Source organism: Dermacentor silvarum, chromosome 3 (assembly GCF_013339745.2).
Source record: "Dermacentor silvarum isolate Dsil-2018 chromosome 3, BIME_Dsil_1.4, whole genome shotgun sequence".
Classification (NCBI taxonomy): domain Eukaryota; kingdom Metazoa; phylum Arthropoda; class Arachnida; order Ixodida; family Ixodidae; genus Dermacentor; species Dermacentor silvarum.
Window position 1 is genome coordinate 81,006,041 of NC_051156.1, and position 22,142 is coordinate 81,028,182.

The 22,142-nt window shown below is 47.6% G+C and overlaps 1 protein-coding gene across 2 annotated transcripts in view; it reads left to right on the forward strand.

Annotated features, from left to right (window-relative positions):
• Positions 1 to 22,142, forward strand: part of LOC125943852 (uncharacterized) — a 378,186-nt gene that overhangs the window by 326,137 nt on the left and 29,907 nt on the right. The window contains exon 4 of one of the 2 annotated variants that reach the window (XR_007465941.1): positions 5,750 to 5,886. Coding sequence is in view for 1 of the 2 variants with exons in the window: in XM_049663393.1 (XP_049519350.1) it covers positions 21,584 to 21,681 (98 nt within the window). In the remaining variant the exon portion in view is untranslated. Of the gene's footprint in view, positions 1 to 5,749; positions 5,887 to 21,583; positions 21,682 to 22,142 lie in introns of those variants that run through there. The other variant, XM_049663393.1, reaches the window with a different exon arrangement.

A 22,142-nucleotide genomic window follows, 5' to 3' on the forward strand; every position in this document is an offset into this window, starting at 1 on the left:
AAATAAAAGGCTGCGTCATCGCACAAATTCACTGTTCATAGAATTGAACGAAACCAGGAGCTATGAAGCACTGACTGCAATGCAGCTGTCTTTGAGCAGGAGAGAAGTGTACTGGTTGCCAGACAGTGCGTGTTTATAAGTTAAAGCTGCGGCTTTCCCCCGCCAGAATCCGGATGTGAAAAACGGCTTGGAATTATCCGTCCGCGCGGCTCACGGAAGAGGCGCGGACGAGGCAAATCGCTGATGTGAGGTCACGTGACGCACCGTCCGGCCCTGCAAATCCGGATTCGGTCCTTCGTCTGGATGCACCATTATCGACGTGGCTCCGGGCCAGGAAGGTGGCATTATAAACTACGCGCTGAAGACGGGAGACTTGGGGGTTTGACTGAGTCCGTGACGTTGGACGTCCAAGGTGTGGCCGTCGACCTCGGCAAAGTTCGGGCGAGGCTCCTGGACTGGCTGCAGCCTCTCACGGCTGCACCGCGCACGCCAGAGAGGATCCCTCTTCTGCGGCAGACCGGCACGTTCGATATTATAGTTGAGCGGCTCAGCGGGCCAGCGGGCCCAGCGATGGAGCGGAGAGGACAGCGGAGCGACGCCCCGCTCGTTTCAGCGGATAGTACTGCTGCGCCATCTGTTGAACATGGTTGAAGTTACTCTCGATCAAGCAGAGACTTTGCTGCGTTACCTGCCGAATAAAATTGAAGTTACTGCGAAAAGAATATTATTTGAAATATTAAAAAAAGAAAAGAAAAATATTAAAAAAAGAAAATAAATATTATGCGAAAAGAACGTTCGCGTTCGCTGCCGCTTCTTGAAAACGCTCGCACGCTCGTCCGCTGCGCACGCTCCGCTGAAGAGACGAATTGAGCGGGCGAGCGGCGCGCTCCGTGAACACGCTGGATGTCCCAGCGGGCCGCGCATGCGCAGTTGGCGTCTCCGCTCGTTCGCTGGGCCCGCTGGCCCGCTGAGCCGCTCAACTATTACTCTCTATTCCTCGGGACGCCACGTCAGGACTCACGAAGAAGTTCGTGACATGGAAGACGAACGATGCGACCTGGCGACGGCAAGGCAACGAAAATAGCATTGACAAGAGCACTGACTTCTTGGGAAAAGAGCCGACAAGCTTCAGACCGGAACATACCTGCGACGACGGGCGCAGTAAGACGACTCTCTTTCGTAGCGTCGCAGACGTAGGCCGGGGTTGCCTGACTTTGATGTGGTTTACAAGCTAGGTTGTATTAGTATTAAAAAATCTGTTTGCTATGTCGACATGCGTTTTCCCCCTCCATCTCTTATAACACCCGCACGCCCCCGAGATCGGTGACACGCGACATACACCTGATAAAACTACTATCCTTACTCCGTATAGCTCTCGACTAAGTTTCTATCGCAATTGATGCTTCGCCTTTCGGGTGAAACTGCGAAATATTTCCTCCTTGGCGCTCCCTCCTCTGTTTCCCTCTTCTTCTTGGTCAGGTCGCTTCACTAAATATAGGCTCGTGATGATGTACACACCGGGGAAATTAACTTTAAATTCAAGTGCCACGTGATCAACTGGCAAAGCATACCCAAATTCGTAAACGCGGGTTACGTACAAGCCTATGGACGACACGAACATGCAAAGCGAGCACCACGGCGTCGAAGCACAAACGGAAAGAGCTTGAACGTGGTCGCGGACGCTACATTGAACGCGATGGTGCGACGCCTGGTGTGCCGCAGGGAAAGGGTATATTACTTCGCATTCAAAGAACAGACGCCGCGAACATGCACAGTGAGCACCGCAGCGTCGAAGCAAAAATGGAAAGGGCGCGAACGCGGCGCTTCTCTGCTTCTCCGGCGTTCGCGTCCCTCGCTGCAACAAACATAATTTCGCCGGCTGGGTGCTTGCGCGTAAAAATATGTATATTTAATTTGACGCGTGAGCGGGGGACCGACCTTGTGCGTTTTTGTCCTTGTCAATAGAAAGGTTAATAGCCAGCGCTTCATTTTGTCCCTTCTGTCAGTCTTTCATACGCTGTGTACTACACAGTGTATGTGTATAACAGTGTATTAACAACTACGTAGCACACACACATTGACGCTGAGTTGGAAAAGCTTGTTTGAAAACGAGTGCAATTTTAAGCGTGGTCAACATCAAGATACCTACCAGTCAGTCTTATCTTCGGCGACACAAAAGAGCTGCCTATGTCCACAACATTTCGACAACCATGCTAGAAATGCCACTGCTGCAAAACTTTCTTTGTTGACACAGAGTTTCCAGGAAGCAGTGGCAATGATAGATTATTATCGATTCTTGCAGAATGCAATAACAGGTGTGTGAAGGAGTGGTGCTCTGAAGTTGCAAATCCAGAATACAACACATACCTGGACGACGCCCCCATAGATCCCGAACTAACGATGTTATTGGAAGAAAGAAAACCAGGTAAGTAACCTCCTCAGTAATAAAGAAGCTATTATTATTATTATTATTGTTATTATTATTATTATTATTTGCAACACTCGTCTTTCACCTTTGATCTTAAATCCGTTAAGTCAGCGGCCTAGATTAACCAGCTAAAGATTAGTATGAAGTATTCATATCGGCGTTTATGATGAACTGCTCCACGTTTAGCGCCGCTTACAAAGCCTGCTTCGTACGTCATCCTAATTCTCCAAGCAACGACCCCGGGTTACATCAACACCATTGCTGGAGCTCACCTGGGCTACCACGCACACACACTATGGACACAGCTCCGAGACTATGCCTGTATATTCCAGCAGCATCGGGAATGGATTTCGACTGGGTCGTCTCGCCGCTTCACGCCTATTGGTTCCGCTGCACAGACTGCGACATAAGGCCTCCTAATGCGCGATGAATGCTGTTACGTGTGTGCGCGCGTAACACTTGTTAACCCTTTTCTTAGTGTCACTGTTAATTATATGTAGACCATGAAATTGACCTCTTGCGATGGTAGTTTGCGCATGCTACATGTGGCCTGCCGACAGGTACATTTCATAATTCAGGTGTCATTCTTTGAGTTGTAAGTTCCAGCTATTCCTGTGGTCTTCTTAATCTGGCCTCTCGTGTGTTTCTGCTGATTTTTTATCCTTTTTGCAATGTACCAATTACCCCAGGTCACAGCTTTGCTACTTTCCTTGTCTCTTTCCTTTTCTGCCCGCTTCCGGCTCCTGTAGCATACATATAGAAATCCAGGTACAACCTGATTCACCTCCCTGCCTTTCCTTTCTCTCACTCTCTAATTTAGAGAAACGTTTGACTCACAGCCTCCAGACGGTCCGCTACATTTCTTTTCAAACAGTGAATTTAGTGAGTAGGTCTGTCCCAGCATCTTGTGCGAATAGCGCAACATTCAGGGACCCATTTTTCAACCTTCCACGTGCTCCCTATGCCACGTACTCGCATCAGCGATATCAATTGATGATATCAACCACGACGTAACGTCTTTCTTTACTTATTTACGTTGCCTGATGCAATTCCCCTGACTAGCCTCACTTATGATATGATTCCTCTTGATTTACTTTCTGGATCACCGGAACGCTTTACTCTACACCAGCAGCCGGCATCGAAATGTTGCCGCCGTGGCCGGGATTAGATCCCGCGACCTCGTGCTCACCATAGCCACCATAGCCAACACCATAGCCACTGAGCAACCATGACGGGTCCTCTTATAATGCAACCTTCAAGCAATATTTAGAGTAAACGTTTTGGAATAGTTGGTGAAATCCACGCAACACTTACTGCCGTTTATCTGCGAAAAAAAAATAATTGCATTTGTTCGTGAAGTACACGTTCTGTAGACCTAAACTTTATAAAGCCCAATTGCGCATAATAAATGATATAATCTTATTACGACAAATATTTATTTGGGGATACGTAGATTGCTTTCTTTTTCTACAGCCAAGCACCAAAACGCCGAACACAGAAGTGTCTAAGTTGCGTATTCTTATTTCTCTATCATTCCTGTTAGTAGAGCTGGCAATTTCCCCAAACGCTATTCGACAGTCTGAAGCCCCAGAGGGCCGAGTCGAATTAATAGAAAACGCAGAACGTGTCATTAACAGTATCTTTCCTGTTAACGACAACGCCGGGCTTGTAAGGCTTAACACGTAACTATCGCGATTCGAACCGCTACCACAGCTTCTCAGATCCCTTCCACCACGAGCCTCGAGCTCCGAGGGACAATCACGTTACTGTCCAGCGTCGGCGGTCTCGGAGAGCTGCTCAACGCGATTCTTCGCAATCTTTGACATGCTCAGCAGCTCTCTAAAGGCATCTTTCCACAAAGATTCAGCGAGACAGCGTCCTCGGCCCCCATCATACGCCCAGCAAGCCCATAGGTCTCTGAAACGTACGTTTGTGTTCTATGACGCACGTTTTATGAATTTCGGGCTGTGATTGTGCAATGTTACATCACACCATTTTTCAATACTGGTCCACTACATGTTCCTTGCTTCACCATTTTAAACGTGCCAACTTCTTCGCATGGCTGCTCGGGCGCTATTAATATGCTACTTTGCGCGCTATCCGTTGGCCCTGAATGAAGCTAGCGCGGTTGCCGTTCGATAAAGACGGTCACCTAACGTTTTCCTGACGGTGAGGCGCAGCCGGACACGTCACTCATGAATGGGCGTCCACTAAGGGCATGATAGTCGCGCTCTTCGTCTGTTCACTTTCGCTTTGCTTATGAAACTGGCCGGAATCAATTACGCTGTAAAAATTTGCAGCGACCTTATTATTTCATTTTCGGAAACGTATGAAAGCTTCTCCAACAGCACTTTTCAAGTCTCCCCTTGAAACAATTTCTCTAGTCACTTTCTTAAAAACTGTTTATTCTAATTTGCATAATTACGTGTCTAATTACTACATAATTTTTTTAATGTGTACCTCTATAGTAAATGCAATCCACAAGATATCATTTATGATCTCAGTTTACTTAAGTTTAAGGAATTCTGAACGCATTTTGTGATAAAACCCGCATACAGGATTTTTTTGACAATACAGATGTTTTATAGATGTCCTATAACCGTGAGACAAATGTTGTCTTCGCATATGACCTCTACGGTGAGGCGGAAATACTTTGCCGCTGCTAAAGTTACCCTGAAAATAATAATTAACGAGAATTTCTTATTTGCTTTTTTATTAGTGCCTTATGGGCAGCTGTTTACATGGCGAATTTGAAGGCAGTCACATTTTAACGCACCGTCATTTTTGATGATCTGGAAAATCACACCTCAAAACTAAAAATAGTTGCAACACTGCCAGTGAACCAAGTTGGTGTCAATGTGTGCGTTCAAGAGCAGCCCAAGCCCAGTGGCGTGTACTCACTGACCGAAGTTGGCATGAAAGTTTTTATTGAAGAATGACACATCTTATGTCAAATACTCAATCACTCAAGTTATCATTTCCAATGCGGTTCACTCCGCACAGCAGCCAGATCCTCAACACATTGCACAATGGACTCCCCGGTCACCCAAGTTGGTATGAAAGAGGTTAGGCGCGGGCAAAAGGACAGACCAAGAACGGGTTGATATGTCCCGAGAATTGTAATCACAATAACGAACAAGTAAATATTTTAACTAATAAATAAATATAACGATGACAGGTATAGATAAGACTGGAGATCGTGTGTTAGCGAATACAATTTTCCGGCAGACGATTTTCTCATTTGCGGATTTATTAAATTGGCATACTTCCGAAAATTCTTTTTTTATGCACAAGCTGTTGAACTCGATTATTCGTACGCAGACGGCCAGAGCCAATGTGGTCATGTCTGGTGCCCCGCAATACTACTACCTTGTCTCAATAAATGGCTTCAAAACGCCGGTCGAGATCCCGAAACTGTGTCGACCACCACTACAGACGAAACAACGACAGAACCAGGCAAGTAATATTTGCGATATCTAATATAACTGCTCACTACTCAGTCTTCCGACGCATACGGTGATATATCCTTCTTACTTCTTAAGATAATTTCATTGCACAATTGAAGTATAACGTAAGAAGTACAACTGATGTAGAGAGCAAAATTGCTTACGCCCTAGTTACACAGGCCGCTTAACCTTGGATAAACTTACCCTTGGTTAATTTGATCTACCGTCGTTAACGCCAGTCATATTCCACCAGATTTACATGGGCTATCCTGAATGAATTCTGGGATTTTACGTGCCAAAACCCCGATTTGATTATGAGGCACGCCATAGTGGGGGACACCGGATTAATTTTGATCCCCAGGGGATCTTTCACGTGCCCCCAATGCACACACCGCGGCCGTTCTTACATTACGCCACTGTCGAAATGCAGTCGCCGCGGTCAGGGTTCGATCCCGCGACCTCGTGCTTAGCAGCGCAACACCATAGCCACTAAAACACCGGGGCGGGTATAGGCAATCCTGTTAACGGTTAATGGCTCAACGGCGTGTCATGTGATCGCTTGCGCACCATCCTTCACTCTTAAGCATTTTTCTTGAAAAATGTTTCGATATAATGGTATAAAATGCTATTTGTGAGCACAACAATTGTAGTATTAAATAGTTTTAATGTTAGATTTATTTTAGAGAAATATTTTTAAATGTGTTTTTCCGAGCGTGAAAGAAGCTCCCGTATACACGCAAAGCGCCTCGTGCGGCCAGTCGCGTGGCAATTCTGCGTGTATTCGCGGGCACTTTTCACACTCGGAAAAACACATTTATGTGCCACCTATTCAGCAACAAAAAGCTGTATCGGGAGTTTTTCATGTTGCCCTACAATTTTCTCGTTGACACTTTGATAATTAGGACAGTACTTCTCGAGTTAGATAATTAATTACAATTAACAAATAAATCTCAGTAACAAAAAATTACTGGCGGCTACTCCACTGTAGTGGAAGCAATACGCACTAGGTCGCTTCGCGTAACGCCGTTCGTCCTTCTTTAAATCGTGCTGCGTGATAGCTGGGACACCCATCTAACTGACTACATCAACAATTGCTGGCGCAATGGCGCCATCCCAGCTGCCTGGAAGACTGCCAACGTTATCCTAATCCCAAAGCCTGGCAAACCATCTATCCTCAACAACCTAAGGCCTATCTCCCTCACTGCATGCGTAGGCAAAGTGATGGAACACGCCTTCTTAGCACGCATCAACACACACCTCGAAGACAACTCTATCTATCCCCACACCATCATTGGATTTCGCCCTCACCTTTCTACTCAAGACGCTATGTTGGAGCTCAAACATCAAGTACTAAGCGACCGTTCCCGTAGCACGAAAGCCGTCCTCGGACTCGACCTCACTCAAGCCTTTTAAAGCATTTCCCATGAAGCTATCGTTGACCAGGCCTCCCACCTCCACCTGGGAGAGCGATCCTACAATTACATCCGTGACTTCCTCTGCAATCGCACGGCCACCCTCTCGGCCGGGGATTTACGATCAGACCAGCTTCCCCTTGGCAGCAAAGGCACCCCGCAAGGTTCAATTATCTCTCCCATGCTTTTTAACTTAGACATGATTGGCCTTGCCCAGCAACTACAACGAGTCGACAATATCAACCATACCATCCACGTCGATGACATCACCATCTGGGCGTACTGAGGCAGCGATGGTCAAGTGGAGTCAGCCCTCCAAACGGCGATTGACACGGTTGAAGCCTATCTCCAAGGGACCGGACTGCGCTGTTCGCCGGCTAAATCGGAGCTTCTTCTCTACAAGCCCATTCAGCGGGGACGCCCTCCAAAACACCAATCTGAACACCGACCCTGTGAATCACCTTACGCCTTCAACATGGCAGTCCTATACCACACGCCCCTAGTATCCGGGTCCTCGGTCTCACCACCTCTACCAACGGCTGCAATGCCTTGGCTCTCAACAAGATCTGTGCCCAATCTCAAAACACCCTACGGCTTCTTAAACGCATCTGCAACCGACGAGGGGGACTCAAAGAAGAAAGCATTCTCAGCCTCGTGCAGTCCTTTGTCATATGCCACATTACCTACGTTGCTGCGTACCTCAAGTGGTACCGGGCTGAGCAAAACAAGCTCGACATCCTCATGCGAGGGGTGTACATGCAAGCACTTGGCCTCCCGTATTACACCAGTACTGAACTGTTCAACCAACTAGGAGTTCACAACACCCTTGCCGAACTCATTGAAGCACAACAACGCTCTCAGCTTGAACGGCTCACCCTTACTGAAACGGGACGCTTTATTCTATCTACGCTTGGCTTTACTTACCATCAGCAACAGGGACCCAAACAACCGATCCCGTCTGACATCCGTAGCTGGATCCACACAGACCCTATTCCTAGAAATATGCACCCTGAATATAACAGGGCCAGGCGCCAAGCTCGGGCCGGAGCAATCATAAAAGCCCTTGCTCGTGTACCTGGCGTTACATTTGTTGATGCAGCCCAATATTCCCATCGCACACGATTTGTGGCCGTCGCCACACGCGATGGAGTCCTACACCACGCCTCCAGCGTCACTAACCCCACTGCCGAAACGGCTGAAGAAGTGGCCATCGCCCTGGCCACTCTAGATCCAACCTGTCACAAAATCGTGTGACTCTCGCTCAGCCGTCACTAACTTCAGCAAAGGCCGTATTTCTCCTCAAGCTCTTCGTATCCTCCGCCAGGCACCACATTGTAAAGAAAGCATGATTTCCCTGACATGAATCCCAGCCCACGCGGGCACTGTCCACCCACACCTCCCCAACCTCAACGAGGTCACCCACTCCATTGCGCGAGGACTAGTCAACCGCGCCGGAGACACTGGAGACGAGTTGGACACCAGGGACAATCTGACTAATAACGATCTCGTTAAGGCATTAGATCTTAGTCGCCGAACCTTCCCCCCACCTCACCCCAAGTTCAGCCGGGCGCAGGCTACCACCCTGCGTCTGCTACAAAACAAATACGTACCTTTCACCCGCCCACCTCCACCTTATATTCCCTGAAGTTTACAATACCCCCAACTGCCGGTTCTGTGGCACTCATCCGGCTACGCTTCCGCATATGCTGTGGGAGTGCCCAGCACAGTACACACACATTAACACCACGACCCTCTTGTCGAGGTTGCGTGAGGCTCTGCGGAGCTCCGCCCTCGACGACCAAACCTGGGCGACCCAGCACGCCCGTGAGGCGGCGGCGAGGCAAGCCCGCGACGTCCCCTCAGGGGAGGCTTAGGCCCGGCCATCTTAAAGTGCTGGTTCCGCAAGAAATGTTTATTCCTCCTCCTCCTCCTGACCATGACGGCATATGGTTGCGGGCAACCCCACTGAAGGAAATTGTTTAGTAAGTGAGGTGCACGAAAAAGCTGCTGCGGTGGCTTAACGGCTCTGGCGTTGCGCTGAAAAGCGTGAGGTCGCGGGTCCGATTTCCGGCCGCTGCATCCCCGCGGGGGCGAAATGCAAAGACTTTCTTTCAAAGACTTTATTTCTCCTCAAGCTCTTCGTATCCTCCGCCAGGCACCACATTGTAAAGAAAGCATGATTTCCCTGACATGAATCCCAGCCCACGCGGGCACTGTCCACCCACACCTCCCCAACCTCAACGAGGTCACCCACTCCATTGCGCGAGGACTAGTCAACCGCGCCGGAGACACTGGAGACGAGTTGGACACCAGGGACAATCTGACTAATAACGATCTCGTTAAGGCATTAGATCTTAGTCGCCGAACCTTCCCCCCACCTCACCCCAAGTTCAGCCGGGCGCAGGCTACCACCCTGCGTCTGCTACAAAACAAATACGTACCTTTCACCCGCCCGCCTCCACCTTATATTCCCTGAAGTTTACAATACCCCCAACTGCCGGTTCTGTGGCACTCATCCGGCTACGCTTCCGCATATGCTGTGGGAGTGCCCAGCACAGTACACACACATTAACACCACGACCCTCTTGTCGAGGTTGCGTGAGGCTCTGCGGAGCTCCGCCCTCGACGACCAAACCTGGGCGACCCAGCACGCCCGTGAGGCGGCGGCGAGGCAAGCCCGCGACGTCCCCTCAGGGGAGGCTTAGGCCCGGCCATCTTAAAGTGCTGGTTCCGCAATAAATGTTTATTCCTCCTCCTCCTCCTGACCATGACGGCATATGGTTGCGGGCAACCCCACTGAAGGAAATTGTCTAGTAAGTGAGGTGCACGAAAAAGCTGCTGCGGTGGCTTAACGGCTCTGGCGTTGCGCTGAAAAGCGTGAGGTCGCGGGTCCGATTTCCGGCCGCTGCATCCCCGCGGGGGCGAAATGCAAAGACTTTCTTTTTGCCCTGCATTGGGGAGCACTTAAAGGAAAACCAGGCGATCAAAATTAATTGGAGGCCCCCCATCTACGGCGTGCCTCATAATCAAATCTCGTGGTTTTGACATGCAAAACCCCAGAATATTGTTACGATGGGGTGTGTTTATTTAACAGATGGATTGATGAAAAGGGGCCGCGCCGACACCGAGCCGCTACCAAGACAAGTGCACTTCGTTCTCCTCTTCTTCAGTCCTTTTCGTAGCTTTAGCGTAACACTCCTCTCTTCTCAGACGAAGCCCGCTGGGCGAGTAACTGTTACGTCCACTCGGAGTCACGTGGATGACAGCGTTTCAGGCGAGCGACGTGAACAAGCTGCGTCTTCTTAGACCGGTAGCCATTGGACACGAGACGAGCAATCGAGTAGGTCACATCACTTAGACGATCGGTGATGACGAAAGGCCCGGTGTAACGGGCCAGAAACTTCTGGCACAGGCCGCGCTTGCGAAGTGGTGTCCAAAGCCATACAATGTCCCCTTTGTCGTATGACACATTCTTATGTCGTGAATCGTAGCGGATCTTGGAGTGGTCTTGGGACGCCAACGTACGGAGCTGAGCTATGCGGCGTGCTTCCTCAGCGCGGCAGAGTCTGGGCAATAGAAGAGTCCGTATGAGGAGTAAAAGGTAGAATGGTGTCAAGGAAGGAGTGGGGTGATCGAACATAAAGAAGATAGAAAGGGCTGTAGCCTGTAGTTTGATGCTTTGCGGTGTTGTAGGCGTATGTCATAAACAGCAAGATGTCATCCCAATTCTTGTGCCTGGAATCCACGTACATCGAAAGCATGTTGGTCAAAGTTCTGTTAGTGCGCTCGACGAGACCATTTGTCTGTGGGTGATACGGGGTCGCGTGGCGAAACTGGCAAGCACAGAGACGCAACAGCTCTTCGACTACGTCGGCCACGAACTGCCGACCGCGATCGCTCACAATAACACGAGGTGGTCCATGACGGAGTATAACAGAGGACAGGAGGAAACTCGAAACATCAAGAGCCGTGGCCGTTGGCATCGCTGCGGTTTCAGCATAACGCGTCAGATAGTCGACGCAGACTATAATCCAGCGGTTGTCGTTTGTTGAGCGCGGGAATGGGCCGAGAAGGTCCACTCCAACCATTTCGAAAGGAGATGATGGTGGCGCTACAGGGTGAAGGAGTCCGACCAGAGCAGTATTAGGGCGCTTGAATTGCTGGCACTTGTTACAACTGGCCACATACTTTTCTATATCTCGTCGCATACTGGTCCAGTAGAATCGACCCTGAATGCGGTGACATGTTCTGGGGAAACCCAGGTGCCCTGCGGTCGAGTCGTCGTGCATAGCACGGAGCACGTGGGTTCTCAATTTTTTAGGGACCACTAAGAGGAGACGGGCACCATCAGCCGCATAATTCTTCTTGTAGAGCAGGCCATCTTGGATGACAAAGCCATTGTGACCTGTTGGCTGAGCAGCTGAGGCGAAGAGGGCATCCAGGCTGCGGTCGTCACGCTGCTCTTGCCGGAAGGTGGCCAGGTCGGGGAAAAGAGTGTCGTCGATGGCGGCCAGAAACTCATCGAAATTGTCGGCGTCACATTCACTTGTTTGTAGAGGGAGCCTCGACAGACAATCGGCGTCCGCATGATGTCGGCCACTCTTATAACAGACTGCAAAGTCAAATTCCTGTAAACGTAGCGCCCATCGAGCAAGGCGGCCAGACGGGTCGCGAAGACCAACCAACCAACATAGTGAATGGTGGTCAGTAACGACCGTGAAGCGGTGCCCGTAGAGATATGGCCGGAACTTCTGGACTGCAAAGACGACAGCGAGACACTCTTGCTCAGTCACGGTGTAATTTTGTTCGGCCTTGCTCAACGAACGGCTGGCGTATGCAATGGCATGCTCGGCGTCACCAAAGCGCTGCACGAGGACGGCGCCAAGGCCGATTCCACTCGCGTCGGTGTGCAATTCTGTTGTGGCAGAGGGGTCAAAATGACGAAGTGTGGGTCCGGAAGAGAGCAGGAACTTCAGTTGACGAAACGAGGAATCGCAATCTGCTGTCCAGATGAAAGGGTTATCCTTGCGCAGCAATGAAGTCAGGGGGTAGGCAGTATCGGCAAACTTGGGCACAAAACGTCCAAAGTACGAGCAAAGACCCAAGAAGCTCCTCAGTTCGCGCTGTGACTGCGGTTATTTAAAGCCGCTAACTGCAGCGACCTTCTGTGGGGCTGGTCGCACCCCGTGCTTGTCCACTAGATGTCCAAGTACTAGCGCCTCTCGTTGGCCGAAGTGACATTTCTTTGAATTGAGTGTAAGTGCAGCTTGTTCAAGGCACGTCAAAACAATGTCCAGTCGATCGTTGTGCTCTGCAAAAGAGCGGCCAAAAATGACGACGTCATCAAGATAACACAAACAAATCTCCCATTTCAGGCCGCGCAGTACCGTGTCCATAAATCTTTCAAATGTTGCAGGTGCGTTGCACAGACCAAACGGCATAACGTTGAATTCAAACAAGCCATCTGGGGTCACAAAAGCGGTTTTCTCTTTGTCAGCTGAATGCATGGGTATCTGCCAGTAGCCTGATCGGAAGTCCACAGATGAAAAGTAGGACGCAGAATGAAGGCAATCGACAACGTCATCGATGCGGGGAAGCGGATACACATCCTTTTTCGTCACAGAATTGAGACGCCGGTAGTCGACACAAAACCTCCAGGACCCATCTTTCTTTTTCACGAGGATGACCGGCGCAGCCCATGGGCTAGAGGATTCTTGGATGATGCCCTTGGCTAGCATGTCGTCGACCTGTTCAGCAATGATCTTGCGCTCTGACGCGGACACGCGGTAAGGCTTCTGCCTTATGGGATGCGCGGAACCCGTGTCGATCCGGTGGCGAGCCCGCGTAGCTGGAACGCGTACTTTGCTAGCGTTCTGCTCGAAATCAAATAATGACGCATGTTTGCTAAGGACGCTGACCAGGGCTTGACGCTTCTCTGAAGACAGTGACTTGTTTATCATTTTTAGAAAAGGCAACGAGTCTTCAGGGACAACGGGGCCAGCCCCGTGCTCTCGGTATTCGTGTGACGTGTCATCAGTTAAAGCGCCTATGTGGAGGCTGGTATCCACTTCAAAAGAGGCAAGTCGCATACCCTTGGGTAGCACAACTGACTGGGAGGCTAAATTTGACACCCACAATGTAGTTGTTCCGCAGGCCACAGAGAGGACGCATCGAGGTACGAGCACACTTTTCTTCACAACCATCGAAGGCACAGGCTCAACAATTGCATCAAATGTATCGGCGTTGACACCGCAAGCAGCAACTCGAACTCTGGATAAGGAACGTGCCGGTAAGACAGCATCTTCAATGGCGGGGAGAGTGCATGAACAGGCAGCAGGTTGGTCGGCAAGAGGAGAGAGGAAAATCTCGCCAGTACCGCAGTCAACTGCGGCACCGCACTGTTGTAGGAAATCGAGGCCAAGTAATTCGTTGTGAGGGGATTGAGCAAGAACTGAAAATTCGGCTTGATACACGTGATCAGAGAAATAAATGTTCGCGGTGCACACTCCAATAGGTCGGAGCAACTCTCCACTCACAGCACGAAATGCATTAGCGTTATCCCAGAGAAACATCACTTTACGGCCTAGTTGGGTTTTGAAATCCAGGCTGATAACGGAGACACTCGCTCCTGTGTCCACTAAGGCCAACGTAGCAATATTGTCCACTAAAACACGAAACTTGTTATAACACATGGTGACGGGCGGAGGCATAGGGGCGTGTAGCTGAAGATGACTGGCGACCTCACCTCCATTGGTCGCGCCGCCTAGTTTCCCGGCGGCGGTGACGTCAGACGTCGTCGCGGGGATGGAGACCTGCGCTGGCGTGAAGGCGGAGGCGTCAAGCTCCGCACAGAAGCTGGTGAGTCGCTGCATTAATTCGCCTGGTGGTTTGTCCTGCCATCGGAGTCAGAAGGCCAGCGTGTCCCATCACCGTGGCGATTGCTGCGTCGATAAAAAGTGCGTGGTCGCTCATACGACGGTGGTGACGTGCGACGGCGATGTGGACAAAATCTGGCGACATGTCCGCGAATACCGCATTGGAAGCAGATGGGACGCTCACGGGACGCACTGAAATTGTCATTCGCTGGATAACTGGCACGGCCATCCCACCCTTGAGGAGCTGCAGGTGCTCTGGGTGAGTAACCGCCGTGGAACTGATAACTTGGATGCGCGTTCATAGTAGTATTTGACGCTCTTGAACGAGGAGCGAAGATGTAGGCATCTGTGGAGACGGCGGTGATGGACGTCTCACCGAAGTCGCAGTGAGCAAAGGGCTCTCGAACCCGCGCAGTCGAGAGGGAAGCCGCCTCACGTCGGTCAAGCTCCTCGCGCACCACTTGCCGAATAACTGACGCAAGGTCGGATGAAGCTGGGACCACGTCAACACTGGCGACGTTAGTTACGTTCGCCAGGCGGCCGAACTTCGGTGTGATACGCCGAGCTCTCAAGGCTTCAAACGTGCGGCAGTGCCGAATGACGTCACTGACGGAGTCGATACTGTCTTTTCCGATGAGGAACTGGTACACGTCCTCGGCAATCCCTTTTAGAAGATGACCAACTTTGTCCTCTTCTGTCATCTGAGGGTCCAGGGCCTTGCACAATTTCAGCACTTCCTCGATGTACGTCGTGCATGTTTCGCCGGGAACTTGGGCTCGCTGCATTAGGGTTTGTTCTGCACGCTTCTTTTTAGCTGCCGGATCTCCGAAGCACTTCTTGATTTCATCTATGAACCGTTCCCACGTCGTCATGCTTTCTTCGTGGTTTTCAAACCACACTGACGCGGTTCCCTCGAGGAAGAAGGCAACGTTGTTAAGCTGGGCGGTGGCATTCCAGCCATTGAACCTACTTGCGCGTTGGTAAAAGCTGAGCCATCCGTCCACGTCTTCCCCGGCTTTTCCGGCGAAGGTTCGTGGTTCGATGTAGGGCTGCCATTGGGAGCTGGAAGAAGGTGGCGGGTTGTCACCGTCGGAAGCCATCTCTGGTGGCAGACCGGCAATTCGGCGACTTCGGCGAAGCTCCACGGATTGCGCTCCTGCGGGCGGTTCGTCGTCGTTGCTCGGGGACGCCGTTGTTCTACCCAGCACCTCCACCAAAACTGTTACGATGGGGTGTGTTTATTTAACAGATGAATTGATGAAAAGGGGCCGCGCCGACACCGAGCCGCTACCAAGACAAGTGCACTTCGTTCTCCTCTTCTTCAGTCCTTTTCGTAGCTTTAGCGTAACAATATGATTTGCGCACGTAAAACCCCATAATTTAATCTTTTAACAGAGGGGCAATTAGTTATACTTAGTAATTGAAATAAAGGAATGACAAATTATTAGAAATGAAGCCAACGCGGTGGTTCAGTGGCTATGGCATTCATCTGCTGAGCACCACATAGCAAGTTTCACATGCTACTACAGCGCCAATAATTTTATGGGGGTGGAGTGTAAAAATGCCTGTCCATATGGAGCACCCGCCAGAGGCATCCATCACGAATCAATCTAACTTTGTTATGCAATATTAAAAAATATTACCAACATTCCGCCGAATCAGTAGTCAAAGTTCACAAATGCCTGTTACGACAAAAGAAAAGATCAAGTATCTGCTGCAAAAGATATGTGCATATGCAGCACTTAGTAAATGTGGAAAGAAAGTAGTATCAACTTACGTAGCGGCGCTGCAGATAATCATAGTCTCTGTTCTAATTGGCCAGCTTACGTGTTCTTCTGGCAGTGGCACTCTGTCTTGACCTAGTTCCTGTGTGTTTGTTAGCAAATGAGACGTGCTAGCATAGTCTTGCCCTGCAAAACATGTTTAAAATTCATTGTTGCAGCTAAACGAGCAAAAAAAGACTTGATTGCTTTAGCATTTTCTCAGAAAGACTTTTGCATACATTTGTGAAATGTATGCAATACTGTATTTGTTGTAGGAAGCAGGTGTCTAATGTTTTATGTAGTATATACACTCTTCAGTGGTTGCTGAACAGGTGGTGCGGAACACCACCCTCCTTGAGAATTGCAAAAAAAATTTATTTCTAACAAAAAGAGCACGCCTTCTTTATTAAGTAAATGGCTTCAGCAGCTGAAATCAGTGTTCTTCAGGGCAATAAAGTTTTTACAAGAGTTGCAGCGACATCATATAAGACATTTTCATATATCATGTCAATGGTCTCTTGTAAAGGTGCTTGTGGGTCGGCACAGTAAAAGTCGTGCTTACTGCTGTGGCTCTTAGTAGGTGTAATGCTTGGTGACACAAGCGCAGAAGCATCCTTGATGTTTGTGAGGAATGTATTTGTTGTCACCTCGCAATTACCCTGTGCAGAAACACTGAAAAGTTTTCCTATGCAAGTGTGCTTGAGGGAAGCTATGAATTGATACACAGGTTTAGACCCACGTTAACTACGCTTTTCTTTTCAACGACAGTGGTAAGCTCCCAGTCAGGATTTAGTAATGCCTGCCGTATGCACTCCAACCCAATTTCATTCTTCTGTAAATTTCTTGTTCGTGATCAGGGTCCCCTGTGAGTAATTGACCTAGATAAACGTACTCCTTTACAGACTCTAGAGGCAGACTGGCGATCCTGAATTCTTGTTCCCTTGCCAGGCTATTGAACATTATCTTTGTCTTCTGCATATTCATCTTCAACCCAATTCTTACACTTTCTCGATTAAGGTCCTCAATCATTTGTTGTAATTTGTCTCCATTGTTGCTGAATAGGACAATGTCATCTGCAAACCGAAGGTTGCTGAGATATTCGCCGTTGATCCTCACGCCTAAGCCTTCCCAGTCTAAGAGCTTGAATACTTCTTCTAAGCATGCAGTGAATAGCATTGGAGAGATTGTGTCTCCTTGCCTGACCCCTTTCTTGACAGGTAACTTTCTACTTTTCTTGTGGAGAACCAAGGTAGCTGTGGAAACCTTGTAGATGTTTGCTAAGATATTCACGTACGCCTCCTGTACTCCTTGATTCCGCAATGCCTCTATGACTGCTGGTATCTCTACTGAATCAAATGCCTTTTCATAATCTATGAAAGCCATGTAGAGAGGTTGATTGTACTCCGCAGATTTCTCGATTACCTGATTTATGACATGGATAAGATCCATCGTAGAATATCCCTTCCTGAAGCCAGCCTGTTCTCTTGGTTGTCTGAAGTCAAGTGTTGCCCTGATTCTATTGGACATTACCTTGGTGAATATTTTATACAATACTGAACGCAAGCTAATGGGTCTATAATTCTTCAGTTCTTTAACGTCTCCCTTCTTATGGATTAGAATAATGTTGGCGTTCTTCCAGCTCTCTGGTACACATGAAGTTGTGAGGCACTGCGTATAAAGGGCCGCAAGCTTTTCAAGCATGATATCTCCTCCATCTGTGATTAATTCTACTGTTATTCCATCTTCTCCAGGAGCTTTTCCCCTAGTCATGTCTTTCATGGCCCTTCTAACTTCACCACTAGTTATAGAAGGAGCCTCTGTATCCGGTTCATCACTATTTTGAATGAAAGTAGCTTGGCTGTTTTGGGCACTGTACAGTTCAGTATAGAATTCTTCCGCAGCTTTTACTATGTCATCGAAATTGCTGATGATATTACCATGCTTATCTTTCAGTGCATACATCTTGCCTTGTCCTATGCCAAGCTTTCTTCTTACTGATTTAATGCCGCGTCCATATTTTACGGCTTCCTCAATCTTTCCCACGTTATAATTTCGAATATCCCTTACTTTTTTCTTGTTGATTAGTTTTGACAGTTCAGCGAATTCTATCTGATCTCTTGAGTTGGACATTTTCATCTTCTGTCGTTTCTTTATTAGATCCTTTGTTTCTTGGGAGAGCTTACCTACTGGTTGCCTTGGTGCCCTACCGCCCACTTCAATTGCTGCTTCTGAGATCAACCTAGTTAAGGTTTCATTCATTACCTCTATGTTGTCTTTATCTTCCTTTTCTAAAGCTGCATATTTGTTTGCAAGCACCAGCCTGAATTGGTCTGCTTTTATGCTTACTGCCTCTAGGTTGGCCTGTTTCCTCTTGACTAATTTCAATCTCTCTCTCTTCAAATTGAGAGAAATCCTAGACCTCACTATCCTATGGTCACTGCACTTAACCTTACCTAACACTTCTACATCCTGCACTATGCTTGGATCGGCAGAGAGTATGAAATCTATTTCATTCCTTATTTCTCCATTAGGGCTTTTCCAGGTCCACTTCCTGTTGCTGCGCTTCCTGAAGAAGGTATTCATTATTCGGAGCCTATTCCTTTCCGCGAATTCTACTAACATCTCTCCTCTTGCATTCCTAGAATCGATGCCGTAGTTGCCAATTGCTTGCTCACCAACCTGCTTTTTTCCCACTTTTGCATTGAAGTCGCCCATGACTACAGTATACCGAGTTTGCACCTTTCTCATTGCTAGTTCAACATCTTCATAAAACTGTTCTATTTCTTCATCATCGTGACTAGAGGTTGGGGCATAGACTTGTACTACCTTCATTTTATACCTCCTATTCAGCTTTATTACGACGACTGCTACCCTCTCATTAATGCTGCAGAATTCATCAATGTTGCCCACTATGTTGTTATGCACTAGAAATCCTACCCCGGATTCTTTATTATCTGGAAGACCTCTGTAGCAGAGGATGTGGCCGTTAGTCAGCACTGTGTAAGCCTCACCAGTTCTTGTAACCTCACTAAGGCCAATAATATCCTTAGTGAGGTTAGAAGAACTGGTGAGGTTAGAGGAACTGGTGTCGTTGAAAAGAAAAGTGTACAATCATTTCATTTTACCGGTGCTAACATATGGCGCAGAAACTTGGAGGTTAACAAAGAAGCTCGAGAACAAGTTAAGGACCGCACAAAGAGCGATGGAACGAAAAATCTTAGGACTAACGTTAAGAGACCGGAAGAGAGCGGTGTGGATCAGAGAACAAACGGGGATAGCCGATATTCTAGTTGACATTAAGCAGAAGAAATGGAGCTGGGCAGGTCATGTAATGCGTAGGATGGAAAACCGGTGGACCATTAGGGTTACAGAATGGATACCAAAAGAAGGGAAGCGCAGTCGAGGTTGGCAGAAAACCAGATGGGATTATGAAGTTAGGAAATTTGCAGGCGCAAGTTGGAATACGCTAGCGCAAGACAGGGGTAATTGGAGATCGCAGGGAGAGGCCTTCGTCCTGCAGTGGACATAAAATATAGGCTTATGATGATGATGATGATGAACTACTCTTAGGGGGTGCAAACCAGTATTCTGGAATGCCCCATGCGGCGTCTGTCACAGACAGCCCGTGTGTTTCTGGACGTTGAAATTTATTTGATTTAAACGATACTTGGCTGCACCAAACCTAGTTCACTAGTTCGCAGCGTAAAACTCCAATATAACTCCGCAGTCGTTCAAAACCGCTAAAGGTTTAGTGCCAGGTACATCCATACAAGCTAATAAAATAGTTGCAGCAATTCGTATTTTGTGACAAAGCACGATTACTCATACAACATTGCTTGCACTACACAAAATGGTATTTGAAGCATACATCATAGGTGAAATCAGCGGCAGCAATATGTCCTCCAGCACGCATTTTGTCTTCCCTGCGTGCACACACTCTTCCCTGCGTACGGAGACAACATGCGCCATTGAGAACCGTTCTGCTGACTGTAGCGCCACTTTTGCGTCATGATGCGGAGAAGCGGTGAACTACGCTCGGTCAGCACACTTACTTCTCTAGCCACCATAGCCTCATGGTTGAGACTCCTTTTCTTTTTAAGATAACTGATAATCAGAGCAGCATGCCATAAGTACAGCTGCTTATTATTGGGGGCATTGGGGTATTGAAGCCAACGACATTGTTAGATGTTTATTTACCTTTGAAACCGCATTTATATGTAATATACAAAAAATACAGTATGGAAAAAAGAACCGAAAACCATATGCTATGGATACACCACCATATTCTGTTGGTTTGTATTTCCCACCAACATGCTATCAGGTGAATCCGAAGCGCGAACCAAAATAATGGAATGGTGGGAATCAAATTCAAAAACCTTTTTCTCAATAAATACGCTTATTACATTCATTAAAATTTCTGTAGCGTAAGTTGCTGCGCTTCTCAATTATATCCGCTTTTCTGCAGATTGTTTCATAGACCAACGTGTTACCAACGTCTAAACATAGGCAAAAATAGCGTTTTTGCCAAATGCACGATTTTATTTTAGACCCTATGAGCAGAACATAGATAAAAATAAAATTTCAGAAGATAGTACGTTTTAGGAAAAGTTCTGTAAAAGTAATTACAGGTTTTCTTCCCTGACCGCTTTTTGTGAAAATATTCCCCAAAACGCTAAATTCGGTTATTTTGAGCTCGGGGCTAAGAAAAAAAAAACATAAAGTTATCTTATGAAAATGTTTTATGACTGTTTTATGAAACTGAAAAATGTGCAGACAACGCAAAAACGCAAATTTTGAAAGAATGCGCAAAACGGTGGATGTTTGGCAAATTTGTTTCTTGCATGTGGTTTTCCACCATTTCGTGAAATTCAAATGGCCCTCACGTGCCCAAAAACGTTTTCCCGCTCAAGATATATTGGCAAAATACTGTGCAAGTAATGCTTATATACGTGTAAATTTTTTTGTAATTTTTTGAAATAAATGATTTTTCTCGAGCGTCACGGTTGGGACCGATGGCGTGGAATGACCCTATATATACGTATAGTATAGTGAACGAGAAGAAAGGGAACCGAGGGGCCCGATTTCTATTCATCAAAACATGAGAAGCGAAGAAATAATGACACCAAGGACAACAAAGGGAAATAATTTGTACTTAATAAGCGAATTAAAGAAATTATAAATTAATGAAAATTAACGGCATGGAGACATCTCCAGACCAACACCTATCCTCACTTCACGCTCCTCCAGGCGATGTACCCCACCCTTTATTGACCCCTTTGTCCTTTCTGTACACAGCGGCCTGCCAAAAAATCCTTAATAACCCCCCTCAACCGAAATGCAACACGCGTACATTGGCAGATGGTGCGGGCCAGCTCGGCATTGGAGGATCAGCGTGAGATGATCGCCAAAGCCGAAGGAGGAGCTACCGCCGCTGGGGCCCTGCATTGAGGGCACGTGATGTGTTAATAGAATAACAATATGTGTCACATTGTTTTAAAAAGTGCAAGCTGTCTGACTTGAAAATAATTGTTTTGTAATACTCCGCAGCTGGAGCACTTGAGGTATTATTAGTAAAAAATTTATGTTCCAAACAGCGATAATGAAGGACCCATTTTCCCCCCATGTCTCATCGCGATTTTAATGTCTTCACCATAATCAGAAGAGGAAAGCCCAAAGAAAGAGGAACCACAACAGAAAGAACCGGAAAAAAAGGAAGGTGAAGGACACGATGTTTCGGATGCGTTCTATTACGAAGGAGTGAGTGCATTTCTTGTAGTTTTTTGTCTGGCTTATTTGTGTTTACGATTTAAGAGCGACTGCCGGTAATCTAAATCAGATTTTTTTTACTAATCCTGGTTAAGACACAAAACACTATTTTTGGCGAAAACTCGCTAAATGATGAAGATGACTTCTTCCAATTTTGTGTTGTGTTATTTGTGCGTACGCGTCTTTGTTGTTATGTTTAAACTATTGCTTTAGTTGTTTTTTGCTGTGTTGATTCAACCGACGCAGTGTTTAAAGGGAAATACATTTTCCAAAACGGTATTAGATCTGAAGATTGTGCTTTGCCAACAGATTCGTCTACTCAGATGGCTCATTTAATAAGGTGTTCAGCGTGTCTTTAGAAGTAATGAGAAATTTAGACGCATACGTTCCCACCGTGATAAAAAGAGTGCGAAGCATTGAATTCGGTAAAAGGCCGCTGGACAGCTTTACCA